Raw genomic sequence first — 13,265 nt, 5'->3', positions numbered from 1 at the left:
CTGGCTGGGAAAGGTTCTTCCCGAGCGATACGAGGCCGAACGCATCGGCTGAGCCGGCTTCTGAAGGGAAATGTCCGTGTCCTGCCTTGGTGGGCATCCCGAGTTGGGAGAAAAGGGGCCGGAGAGGAGAGCGTGGGGTGGTGGGATCAGCGTGTCCCCCCCGCTCTTCCGCCAGCCACCTGAAGAGGGGATCACCCCATGGGGGCAGCGCAAGAGCTTGGAGTCCTAATTGGTGTTTCTTAGCCTCCTTAATTAAAGCCGATTTGCATTTCTATGAGTGGCTTGCTGCTGGCAGAAACGAAAACAGCAACAAGCTGGGCTGCGGGATACAGGCAGCGGGGATGCAGGCAGGCAGCGGGATGCAGGCAGGATGCAGGCAGGCAGCAGGCAGGCAGTGGGACGCGGGCAGGCAGTGGGATGCAGGCAGGCAGCAGGACGCAGGCAGGATGCAGGCAGGCAGCGGGATGTAGGCAGGATGCAGGCAGGCAGCAGGCAGGCAGCGGGATGCAGGCAGGCAGCAGGCAGGCAGTGGGACGCGGGCAGGCAGTGGGATGCAGGCAGGCGGATGCAGGCAGGCAGTGGGATGCAGGCAGGATGCAGGCAGGCAGCGGGATGCAGGCAGGATGCAGGCAGGCAGCAGGCAGGCAGTGGGATGCAGGCAGGCAGTGGGATGCAGGCAGGCAGCAGGCAGGCAGTGGGACATGGGCAGGCAGCAGGCAGGCAGCAGGCAGGCAGTGGGATGCAGGCAGGCAGTGGGATGCAGGCAGGCAGCAGGTAGAGGGATGCAGGAAGGCAGTGGGATGCAGGCAGGCAGCAGGATGCAGGCAGGCAGCGGGATGCAGGCAGGCAGTGGGATGCAGGCAGGCAGCAGGCAGCGGGATGCAGGCAGGCAGTGGGATGCGGGAAGGCAGCAGGCAGGCAGCAGGCAGGCAGCAGGCAGGCAGTGGGACATGGGCAGGCAGCAGGCAGGCAGCAGGCAGGCAGTGGGATGCAGGCAGGCAGCGGGATGCAGGCAGGAGGCAGTGGGATGCAGGCAGGCAGCAGGCAGCGGGACGCAGGAAGGCAGCAGGCAGGCAGCAGGATGCAGGCAGGCAGGGAGGAGGCAGGGGCTGGCAGATCTCCCCTCACCCCAGCTCAGCTCTTCGGGATGTTCCCTCTGGGTTGTGGCTCCCGGTTTTGAGTCTGTCACTGGGTTCGTCAGAAAACACAGCCTTGCCGCCATGCCCACCCCTGCCGACGTGCGCTGCCAGCACCGTCAGGCTCCGTACTGGCCGCGCCGAGTGGAAAAGCCGCAACAGAAGCTGCGACCAGAGGCCAACACACCGCTGGGGACAACCTCCGCGGGGTCTTGAGCCCAGGCCTCCGGGATGCTCGGAGGGGGAGAGCTTGCTGTGCTCATCCTCTCTCCCATCGATCCAGCCTTTTCCCGTTTTTTTTCCCCTTTCCCCCCTGCAGCTGAGGCGTTCCTCTCAGAAAAGGCGCAGGAATTTAGGGTAAAGCGGGGAGAAACAGATTCACCCGCGTGTTCCCCATCCAAATCTGCCCATTTCTGAATTTGCAGAAGGCAACCAAAAATGTACCAAAATGCTAAATTCTTCGCTCTGGTGCATTCGTCCGTTGCCCGTCGCAATTATCCCGTTAACACCTTCCCACACCGAACTTCCACGGCTCCCCAAACACTCCCCAGCGAGATACAGCCCTGTCTCACCGACCAGCGACCAGGAACGTGGGTCTGGCAGCTCAGGAAATTACCGCCGTCCCGATGGGTAACAGCAGGAGCTGTGGGCGAAGGTCAGGACTTGTTTTGATGCCACGGTCGTAGCCGCGTGTTAGCGGGAACTTTTGTGCCCCTTTTTTAGCAGAAAAAGGAAAATTAAAAAAAAAAAATAATAAAAAAAGGCATTTTGGCGTGGTTTTCTGCCCAAATGCTCTTCTTTGAGATGCTCCCAAGGTGTGCATTCGCGTTCATCCATCTCTGAAAGCCCAGCTTTTGGAATTGTTGGCAGGGATCTCAGCCGATTCCTTGCTTTGCCTCCCTTTAGGAGGATGCAAACGGCACTTTGCCCTCCTGAGATTCCTCTTTCCAAGCATGCCCGAGGTGGCGAGATCTTGGCCTCGGCTTTCCTTCCCCATGTCTGGAGCAGAACCGTGCCGACAGGCAAGCGACGGCCCCAAACGCGTGCTGGGGCTTTTTCCTCCCGGTGGGCCACGCGATGGGGGACCCATTTGGTCCTCTCATCTTTCCGAGGGTGGCACAAAGCACGTGGGATGAGCTTCTTGGCTCGTTAAAATTTGCTTAGGTGGTCCTCCTGCTCGCCTGCCCTCATCACTGATGAGCCCAAAGCCAATGGAAGCAAAAGCCAGGCCTAAATAATAATAATAATAAAAACCCAAACCCATCTTCTTTCTACTTCAAGGGTTGTGTGTTACTTACAAATTCCAGAAGCGCTCCAAGACTGGGTGACGCTCGAGAAAAATGGCTTCATAATCATTAAAAGGATCATTTTCCCCAAGGAGAGTGGGTTTTAAATGGCCCAAATGCCAACGGCTTTGGGTTTTATTATTGCTTTAGGAGCTCAGAGTCGAAGGCTTATCATCATGATAATGGCCTATGACTAAAGACCATTTGTGAGATGAACATGCCCAGAAATAATAGCGCCGAGTTGCAGCCTCTTCACATTCGGGGTGGCGTTTGATTCTCCACCAGGCTCTGGCTCCTTATGAAAGCTGCCAATCTCCGGCTTGGCATTCAGCGCTGAGCGCGAGACAGCCCACGGGCAGGAAAAAGGCTTTATACGACGATGTTGCTATGGATATAAATGATGGAGCTATTGGTTGCCGTTATTTTTAGCACGCCGGTGCCAATTTATTTGTGCGGTCCTGGCGGCTCGCACAAAAGGGAAGGCAGCTTGCTGACTCGGGAGCCTTGGAGGAATGAAAGGACGGCCTCGACTCCTCCAGCCTGCTCGAGCCCACCTGAAGCTTTCCTCCCAAGGCCTCACAGGGATGGAAACGGCTTGGCAGGAGAGTTTGGTTTAACTCCTTTGCTTCCTGCAGAAGCCCCGGGCTGGTTCGCGCTGCCTGGCATGGCGAGGGACCGCCCCCAGGTCCCCATCTCCAGCGGTGGTGGAGACACCCTCGGTGAAGCCCTCAATGGGCTGCTGCAGGCATGAGCTGAGGGGACACCACGACGTGGATGAAAAACTGGACATGAGCCGTCAATGCGCGCTTGCAGCCCCAAAAGCCAATGGCATCCTGGGCCGCATCAAAAGAAGCGTGGCCAGCAGATCCAGAGAGGGGATTCTCCCCCTCTACTCTGCGCTGGTGAGACCCCACCTGGAGCACTGCGTCCAGCTCTGGAGCCCTCAGCACAAGAAGGACGTGGACCTGTTGGAGCGGGGCCAGAGGAGGGCCACAAAAATGATCCAAGGGCTGGAGCCCCTCTGCTGGGAGGACAGGCTGAGAGAGCTGGGGGGTTCAGCCTGGAGAAGAGAAGGCTCCGGGGAGACCTTATAGCGACCTTCCAGTACCTGAAGGGGCTCCAGGAAAGCTGGGGAGGGGCTGTTGGCAAGGGCATGGAGCGATAGGACGAGGGGCAACGGTTTTAACCTAGAGCAGGGCAGGTTTAGATGAGACATTAGGAAGAAGTTGGATCAGGTTGCCCAGAGAGGGGGTGGAGGCCCCATCCCTGGAGACATTCAAGGCCAGGCTGGATGAGGCTCTGAGCGACCTGATCTAGTTGAAGAAGTCCCTGCTCACTGCAGGGGGGTGGGACTAGATGGCCTTTAACGGTCCTTTTCAACCCAACACATTCTATGATTCTGCGATTCGATGATGTTCTCCTGACCCAAGCAGGTCAGCCCCTGCTCTGCTCCCACCTCTCCAGCAGGCTGGCCTTGCTTGTTGGGGTGAACCCCAGGCAAACGAAATCCTGAATTAGCCACCCGGGGTTGTCCAACCCTTCTAACAAACTTCTTCTTGCAGAGCAAGATGGGCAGCGGTTGGTGGTCCCTGCTCAGCAGCCCCTGCCAAGGCCGGACGATGCATCGACAGACCGTACCGCGGGCAATCCTGCCGTGAAGGTGACCTCGGGGTGCTTCTCCTACCGGGGCGGGAGCTTCAACCGGGCTTGTGTGCAGCCAGCAGCATCGAGAGGCTTTGGCCGTAAATCCCACTGCTGCTGATTTACGACGGCACCAACAGCTCCTCGCCTCCTTCTTGCCTCTCCTGCTCCGGCCCTGCCAAACGCTGCTCGTTTGCATAATCCTCCTTCCCATTAACGAGACTCCTCAATCATATCTGCTTCCTTTCAGGCCGGGGGCCTCGCGCTCTGGTGCGGGGACGGGCTGCTCGCCGCAACCGCAGAGGTGGCCAGCGAGGCGGGCGGTGGGGACGGCCGCGAGACCCGGCGGCAGCGAGGGCGGGAGGATGCTCTCCCACCGCGGCATCACGCTGCTGTGATTTCTGACCGCTCCGAGAGCGGATGGGCTGCTACAGGTGGGACTGCAGGCTCGGATGGGCCGGATGAAGATCCCTCAGTCGGGGTCTCTGTGCTGTCGGTGGGACGGATCGGCCCGCGTGCGCTGATCGGAGTCTGTGCAGCCAGCCCAGAACAGACACTTCTAAATGCCTAATTTTACTGTGACGAATCCCAGCCCGTGGAGAAAGGCACCCAGTAATACCAAGACAATTGTATCACCCTCTGGATTTAAAATCACTCGAAAATATGAGGCGTTCAACTTCCCTCTCAAATTACAGCGGAAAAGACTTTCAGCAGAATTCATTAGCTGGATTAGACACACTGTGCCGTGCTCCCGGAGCTGGAGTTCCAGCTGCAGGACGGGATGCCAAGCCCCGGTGCTTGGTGGACACCAGGCTTGGGGACGCTGCTCTGGGGCTTGCCCACCAGGATGGGATGCCAAGCCACGCTGCTTGGTGGACACCAGGCTTGGGGACGCTGCTCTGGGGCTTGCCCACCAGGATGGGATGCCAAGCCACGCTGCTTGGTGGACACCAGGCTTGGGGACGCTGCTCTGGGGCTTGCCCACCAGGATGGGATGCCAAGCCACGCTGCTTGGTGGACACCAGGCTTGGGGACGCTGCTCTGGGGCTTGCTCACCTTGGTTCTCCTTGCTCGGAGAGGCAGGAGACCATCTCAACCTGGAGGTGTGGGATTCTCCCTTGGTGTAGGGATACAACACTCGTGATGGCGTGTCCCAACGTCGTCACCTTGGGGTTGCACCAAAGCCCAAAGCAGCGGATTCCCCAGCGGCACGTCCCAGTGGGACGGGATGCTGCTTGCAGTCGGCTCCGGGGAGATGCCTGAAGCTGAGTGGTGAACCTTACGGCACGGATTTCCCCCGCGAGGCGAAAAGCTCATCAGCGGCGTAAGCTGCAGAGCTCCCGAGAGCGCAACTTTTCCATGCCACACGCTCCCAACGGCCCCGAGCCTGCCGCGTGCTTTGCTCCGCGTTCCAGGCAGCCGCCTGCCTGGTAGGTGTCAGGAAAGGCGCAGGGTCTTTGTTTGTGCTAATTTGTTGCTTTGTTTTCCAGGAGCTAGTTTAATTGTAATTAAAACCCAGCAGCCGCCAGGGAAGGAGCAGGCAGGCGCCGAGGAGAAGTCGAGGGAGTGGTTGGTTTTCAGTCCCCTGCCGCGTTGCCCTTGGCTTCCCTTTCTAGCATTATCTGCATTTAAAATTAACGCTTGCTGCCGCCCGTGCGGCTTCCCGGCTTGTTTTCTTCTCTTCGTGACAGCGAGTGGCGAGTGAAGCCTGCCAGTTTGTCACACAGGTGAGAGACAACGCAAAATTCATACTCTATTTATACCATTCGCAGCCCGCCTGGCTCTTTCCTTGCCATATTTAGGCTGAAATTCATTATCGGCTGCCGTGGGGTCCTGGCCGGCTCGTCGTTAAAATTCCGGGGTTCTGGAGTGTTTCCCAGCCCCCCGGGTGCGAGTGAGGGTCCGGGGCACATCCTGACACGGCGCTGGGCCAGCCCCGAGCAGCCAAGGAGGAGCTCGTGTCTCTCCCAGGCATCCTCACGCGGGCTCTGTGAGAATGATTATGCTGCCGGTCTCGGATCCAGGCTCAATTCCCAGCTCTCCGGCTGTACAACGGAGACAACAGCGCTCTCCGACCTTGCAAGGGCTTTGCAAGATAAATCTATTAAAGATTTAAAGACGCCAGCTCCCAACTACTCAATAAACCCCTGTTGATAATAAGGAACCAAGTGGGTCTTAGATAATGTTAGGGGTTTTTTTTTGGCTTAACCCATGCATCTCCAGGCAAACGGATGTAAAATCCAATTTATTCCTATTGCCTGCAGGGCACGGACCCTCCCTGATCCAACCGCGGGTGGGATTTGCTCTGAAAGCAAATATCCGAGGGGATAATTCGGCAACGGGAGCTGTCAGAGCAACGGGAACAAAGCAGTACGACGGCGGGCCGGGATAGCAATAGGAAAAGCAAGAGGTACCATTGACTGTGAGCGTCACCTCCCGTTCCCCCGCGCCCACCCGCGGCACCACGGCTCGGCACACGTATTTCCCAGCGTCTTCCTGGCGGACGGACTTCAGGGTCAGCTTGTTCTCGTTGCTCAGGACCTGGAAGAGAGGAAGGGGTTGCTTTGGGGGGTGGGGGGGCTGACGGGAAGCAGAACAAGACACACGCGTTACGGGCTCAAGGGCAGCCCCGAGGAAATGAAGCAGGTGAGCCCAAAGCCTGACACGGCATGGAATTATCACTTATTGCTGTCGACCGAGGAATAAAGACACAACCCAGGTTTTTTGGGGGGAAATGTAAGACCTGTTCCTATTCATCTGAAGTTTTACAGACCGCAGTTTTGCAAGAAGTTCAATATACAAGAGAAAAACGGGTGACCACGAGCCAGCAATGTGCCCTCGTGGCCAAGAAGGCCAACGGCATCCTGAGGGGCATCAAAAAGAGCGTGGCCAGCAGGTGGAGGGAGGTCATCCTCCCCCTCTGCTCTGCCCTGGGGAGGCCACATCTGGAGCGCTGGGTCCAGTTCTGGGCTCCCCGGTTCCAGAAGGACAGGGAACTGCTGGAGAGGGGACAGCAAAGGGCTACCAAGATGCCGAGGGGACTGGAACACCTCTCTCGTGAAGAAAGGCTGAGGGATTTGGGTCTCTTCAGTCTGGAAAAAAGACGGCTGAGGGGGGACCTTCTCAACGCTTATAAATACTTCAAGGGGGGGTGTCAGGAGGATGGGGCCAGGCTCTTTTCGGTGGTGCCCGGTGACAGGACAAGGGGTAACGGGCACAAACTTTACCATAGGAAGTTCCACCTAAACACGAGGAGGAACTTCTTCACCCTGAGGGTGGCAGAGCCCCGGCACAGGCTGCCCAGAGAGGTGGGGGAGTCTCCGTCTCTGGAGACATTCCAACCCCGCCTGGAGGCGTTCCTGTGCCACCTGCTCTGGGTGACCCTGCTCTGGCCGGGGGTTGGAGGAGATGATCTCCAGAGGGCCCTTCCAACCCTATGGTTCCATGATTCTATGACCGGTGGTGGCTGCAGCGACACAACAGCCTTGTAACCTGGAGCAGAAAAGCTTTCCAGAGAACCACACTCCACACTTGAATTTCCATCTTCCCGGGTGCAGGGGAAGCTGCCAGGATTTTCTCGGGAATTTCAAACCCGGAATTGGTGGGAGACCGATGTGGAGAGCTGGCAGCCCCCTGGGAAGAGGGTCAGGGAAACCTCAGCTGCTTTCGGCGAGCCCTCCCCACACACCGGCTGCCCAACGTGGCTATCAGCCACGCCGCCCTCCTGCCCCGGCGGTGCAATTAGCAGCTTTATTAAACCTCGAAAATTGCTGGAGCGGAGGGATCTGGCTGAGGCTGTCAGCAGAATCCCAGCGCTGGTGGTATTTAAGAAAAAAAAAACCGAAAACCAAACCAAACCAAACCACATGGCTGATATAAAACAAACAGCGGCTTTCGGAGCGATGCGATTCCCCGCTGGAAACTGGTGCCTGGTGGCTAATTCCTCCCGGTTGCCCTGGCCTCCCTTTGCTAGCCCGTCACCTCTCCTCCCTCTCAGCGCCCGCTTGCCTCGTCAGCCCCCTCCCACAGCTGGTGCCTCCGGGAACCAGTGCTCGTGCAAAGCCCCGAGGGGTGGTTGGACATGGATCTGGGTCTCCCTATAGCAAGAAGATGGGGGTCGGACCCCTAAGCTGGCACGAGGCAGAGGGCAGCGAGCCTCAGATCCCTTTTAAACCCACTGTTTTAGCACCGATTGCGAAAAATGTCCACGCAAACGCCTCGGCTTACTTGGCCTCATCCTCTCCGGTGGCTCTGATTTGTTTCCTTCTGGGAAAGCAGGAGGAAAGAAGGTAAATTTTTATGGGAGCCTGACCTGGCTCCGGAAGGGGAAGGGAGTAGGGGAAAAAAGCAGCCCCGCTCCCACGTCCCACCGCCACGGCCGGGCGCTGAGGGGCTTCACGCAGCAGCATCCCCCGCCAGCGCCCCTCGGGGGACACGCAGGCGGCTCTGCTGGCCAGCACGAGCATCTCCACTGGGTTAATCCTGTCCATCCTGAGCCCTGAGGTGCTCCAGGTCTCCTAGAGGGAGCCAAATGAAAAGGGAGAAGGCTGCTCTGCCGGTTAGCAAAGGCGAGCCCCGATGCCGGCTTGGGCTGGAGCGCCAGGGTCAGGAAACCCTCATCCTCACTGTCCACGGCTCCTTTCAGCCACCCTGCCCGCTCCAGCGGCTTCGAGAAACCGAAACAGCAGTCTACGGTGTGAGAGCGGTGCCCGTAACGGGAATAACCCAGGGGAACGTCAACTGCAGCCGCGGGAGGGGAAACCACCCAGGGATTGTTGACCCGCTGGGATTCCTTAGCTGATTCGAGCCGTCAGCTCGCCCAAGTCTGTAATTATTTCCCAGGAGATGGCCCTCGCTGAGGTCATTATGGTTTGGAAAAAATACCCCATTTAATGCCTCAGCGTCCGCTCCCCTCCTCGGTCGGTGCCCGGGGAGCGACTCGGCCCGTTCATCTCGCTCCCGGGCCAGCCCTCCTCTTGAGCGGCGTCACTCAGCTTTGCCTCATCGACTTCAGGCCCCGCCGAAGCCGAAAGATGCTTTTCAACCTCCCACCTGAGAGTTTCACGTCTCAGCCCTCCTGTAGCTCCCTCGTGCGGTTTTGCGCAGCCCTCCTGTCTGTAAAGAGGGGATCAGAGTATCTCGCGCCTCCCCGGGCCGGCTGAGCCGTGCTTAATATTTGCAAAACTCCTTACGCTTTTCAGGACAAAAGAGACCTGGAGAAGTTTGCTGGGCCAGATCCAGACTCCCTCCACCTTCATCAGCCTCCAGCCCACAGAGGAGGGGAGCTGGGGTGAACGCGGTAGGATGTGAGCTCTCAGCTCTGGAGGCCAAAAAGGACCATCCCAGAAAGGAGCATCCCAAAAAGGAGCATCCCAGAAAGGACCATCCCAGAATGGAGCATCCTGGAAAGGACCATCCCAAAAAGGACCATCCTGGAAAGGACCATCCCAGAATGGAGCATCCCAGAAAGGAGCATCCCGAAAAGGACCATCCCAAAAAGGACCATCCTGGAAAGGACCATCCCAGAAAGGTGCATCCCGAAAAGGACCATGCCAAAAAAGGACCATCCTGGAAAGGACCATCCCGGAAAAGACTATCCCAGAAAGGACCATCCTGGAAAGGACCATCCCAAAAAGGACTATCCTGGAAAGGACCATCCTGGAAAGAAGCATCCTGGAAAAGTGCATCGCAAAAAGGACCATCCCAGAAAGGAGCGTCCCGGAAAGGAGCATCCCGTAAACGACCATCACGGAAAGGAGCATCCCAGAAAGGAGCATCCCAAAAAGGACTATCCTGGAAAGGACCATCCCATAAAGGACCATCCTGGAAAGAACCATTGTGGAAAGAACCATCCCAGAAAGGACCATCCCAGAAAGGACTATCCCGGAAAGGACCATTCTGGAAAGGACCATCCCAGAAAGGACCATCCTGGAAAGGACCATCCTGGAAAGGACCATCCCGGAAAGGAGCATCCCAGAAAGGACCATCCCGAAAAGGACCATTCCAAAAAGGACCATCCTGGAAAGGACCATCCCGGAAAGGACTATCCTGGAAAGGACCATCCCAGAAAGGACGATCCCAAAAAGGACTATCCTGGAAAGGAACATCTCGTAAAGGACTATCCCGGAAAGGACCATCCTGGAAAGGACCATCCCAGAAAGGACCATCCTGGAAAGGACCATCCCAAAAAGGACCATTCCAAAAAGGACCATCCTGGAAAGGACCATCCCGGAAAGGACTATCCCAGAAAGGACCATCCCGGAAAGGAGCACCCCAAAAAGGACCATCCCGGAAAGGAGCATCCCGAAAAGGACCATCCCAGAAAGGAGCGTCCTGGAAAGGAGCATCCTGTAAATGACCATCCCGGAAAGGACGACACGCAGGCAATTTGCAGAAGCGCCACCCGTCAGCGAGAGGTGACGTGATGCTCTGGCTTCTGTCCAACCCAGCCCATCGTCACGGGAATGGATTCTCCTTCTACTGGGACTCTTTGGCAAACACCTCCTGCGGGTGAGAGCCGCGTGCGCAGGGGCAGGGGCAGACAACCCACCGCCTCGGTTCCTCTGTGGCGGTGATGGCACTGGTTTTCAGGAATCTGCATTTTCCCTTTGCCTCTCCCAAACGGGACTCCAGGCCCGGCTTTCCAGCCTGCCATCCAAATTCCCCATGGATGCACACACGCTTATATCCAAAGTACTGCAAAGGCGATAAAGCCTTTACTGTTTCATCACAGAATCACAGATTCATAGAATTGTCTAGGTCAGAAGGTACCTTTAAGATCATCAAGTCCAACCATCGACCTTAACACTGCCAAAGCCACCACCAAACCATGTCCCTCAGCACCACGTCTACATGTCTTTTAGATACCTCCAGGGATGGTGACTCCACCACTTCTCTAGGCAGCCTGTTCCAACGCTTCACAACCTTTTTGGTGAAGAATTTTTTCCTAATATCCATCCTAAACCTCCTCTGGTGCAACTTGAGGCCGTTTCCTCTTGTCCTATCACCTGTTCCTTGGGAGAAGAGCCCGACTCCCCCTGGCTACCCCCTCCTTTCAGGGAGTTGTAGGAGCAAGAAGGTCTCCCCTCGGCCTCCTTTTCTCCAGGCTGAACAAACCCAGTTCCCTCAGTCGCTCCTCACAAGACTTGTTCTCCAGACCCACAGCCTTGCAGACCCACAGCCTGGGAGCCACTGCTCTGCAATGCCACGTTGTCCCCTGCATTTGAAGGACCCTTGTAGGCCCTGTATTTGTCCAGCCAGGAGCTCCCAGCCCGTAGGTATGGGCTTTGCTCCCAGATGGGGAGCTTCACGCAGTGTTTCGTGCCCCAGATGCCCCGTTCCCCACCTCCCCGGCAGCGATTCTTACCACGCCCGAGCCGCGCTTCATCCAGACGATGGTGAGAGACGGGTTCCCAGTCCAGGCACAGTTGAAGACTGCGTCCGAGCCCAGGTCAACGAGGAGGGACTGCGGTTCTGTCGCCATCCTGGGCCCAACTGCACAGAGGAGACCGGAGTTACCCCCAATATTGGGCTGTGTCAACCAGAAACTCTCAAACCAAAGAGTCCACTGTGCCAGAGGCAGCAGTGGTAGGTCTTGGTGGACCTATGGGTCACAGCCCCATAAGGCCCCCAAATAAAGAAGGCGTTGCCTGCTGCGACCCCAGAACGACCAGCTCCCCAAGGGCCACCACCATGGGCTGTGCGCTCATAAGGCAGGAGGAAACTATGGGTTCCACCACCAGAGCATTTACAAAGTCTGAGCTGCAAGAGACCGGTCACCAGCGAGTCCTTGTCACCCTGGGCAAGCCAGATCTAGCCCTGTCCCCTTCCCGTTCATTTTCAGCAGCTCTGCTGGCGCCGCTTAGCCCTGGGAAGCCATTCTCAAGCTGACGGATTACTCACAGTAGACGTCCACAGTCCTGCTGATGTTTGTGCTGCCCAGCGCGTTGGTGACCTCGCAGGAGACGGGCTCGAAGAAGAAGGTGTGGTCCACGATGGTTTCGTAGAAGTCACCGGACGCTTCCTTTATAACCTGGCCTTTTTTCGCCCACCTGTTGAAGGAGAAAGAGCATCGTGGCGGTGCTGGTTTTACGTCGCTTCCCATTTGCACGTGTGTGACGGTGGGGACTCGCCCGCCCAGCACACAGCTGGTAGTGCCGAGGGGCAGCAGGCCACGGGGTGTCCGCTGCTGCCCTTGACTTCAGGAGGGACACGTATTTGTCCTTGGCCTCGTCCGCCTCCTCCCCGCATCGTCCGCCAGGAGGTAGGGGCTCGAACCGCAGGTTTTGGAGGTGACACCAAAGCAACGCGTACGTACCTCCCTACCGCAACCTTTCGAAAACAAACCAAACGTTGCCATTTCCCCGCGGAAGCCTGTTTCACTGGAAACACGCCTCATCCCTTAGGGTTGTGGGGCACGGGTGGGAGACCCCAACGGTAGGAGGGACGGGACACGGAGAACCACGGTGCCAGGAGAGTAGTCCCTGCTGCTCCAACACATCAACACTGCTGCTCCTTCCCCATCAAAACCACTAAAAAACCTTTTCAGCTTCTCCCCACTTTCACCCTATGGTTTTTTTTCACCAATCAAAGAGAACTTTATCCTTTATCCCTTTAAGGCAGCTGAAATAACATTACCCTGAAAAGCCAAGCTGGCATTTGCAACACTGCAACTTGCAAATTGTCTTGGAGAACAAGCTGTCAACTCAGCACTTGAATTAAAGCCACTGTTTGCCAAACAACGAGCAAATGTGACCTAATGGGGCACCATCTGGCAACCTGCCACTCCGGAGCCGGGTGGGAAAGACAGGAGACGCTGTCAGGCGGCGCGAAACTCCAGCCGCTCTTTGGGGGAAGGGAAAGAAAGCGCAGGCAGTGACCTGGGGAAAAAAATAATAATTAATAATAATAATAATAATCCTCCCCAGGTAAATCAGAGGGAAGAGGATTTCCCTGAGGAATCTCGGCCCCTGGTTTTTCGGGGCTGCCCTCCTCTGGTTGCGCTGGAGGGGTCGGGGATGTTTGGGATGGGGAAAGACGCAGGTGCTGGGAGCTGGGCTCGCCCCATCGGGCGCCGGAGGGACGAGCCACGGATGCTGCATCCCACGCAGGGTCGGTGGGGTGGCTGGGGGGAAGCTGTCACCGCATCACGGAAGGACGGGGGTTGGAAGGGACCTCTGGAGGTCACCTAGCCCAAACCCCC

The 13,265-nt window shown here is 57.3% G+C and overlaps 1 protein-coding gene across 3 annotated transcripts in view; it reads right to left on the bottom strand.

The window, feature by feature from the left end:
* KIRREL3 (kirre like nephrin family adhesion molecule 3) overlaps positions 1-13,265 on the bottom strand; it is a 357,510-nt gene that overhangs the window by 17,266 nt on the left and 326,979 nt on the right. For all 3 annotated transcript variants that reach the window (XM_063355399.1, XM_063355400.1, XM_063355401.1), the window contains 3 exons: positions 11,966-12,114; positions 11,430-11,557; positions 6,478-6,604 (listed from right to left, as the gene is read on the bottom strand). In XM_063355399.1, coding sequence (XP_063211469.1) covers positions 6,478-6,604; positions 11,430-11,557; positions 11,966-12,114 — 404 coding nt within the window. The remainder of the gene's footprint in view (positions 1-6,477; positions 6,605-11,429; positions 11,558-11,965; positions 12,115-13,265) is intronic.

Source organism: Chroicocephalus ridibundus, chromosome 18, assembly GCF_963924245.1.
Source record: "Chroicocephalus ridibundus chromosome 18, bChrRid1.1, whole genome shotgun sequence".
Classification (NCBI taxonomy): domain Eukaryota; kingdom Metazoa; phylum Chordata; class Aves; order Charadriiformes; family Laridae; genus Chroicocephalus; species Chroicocephalus ridibundus.
Note: the sequence above shows the minus strand (reverse complement) of the source record. Positions and strands in the feature narration are given on the sequence as shown.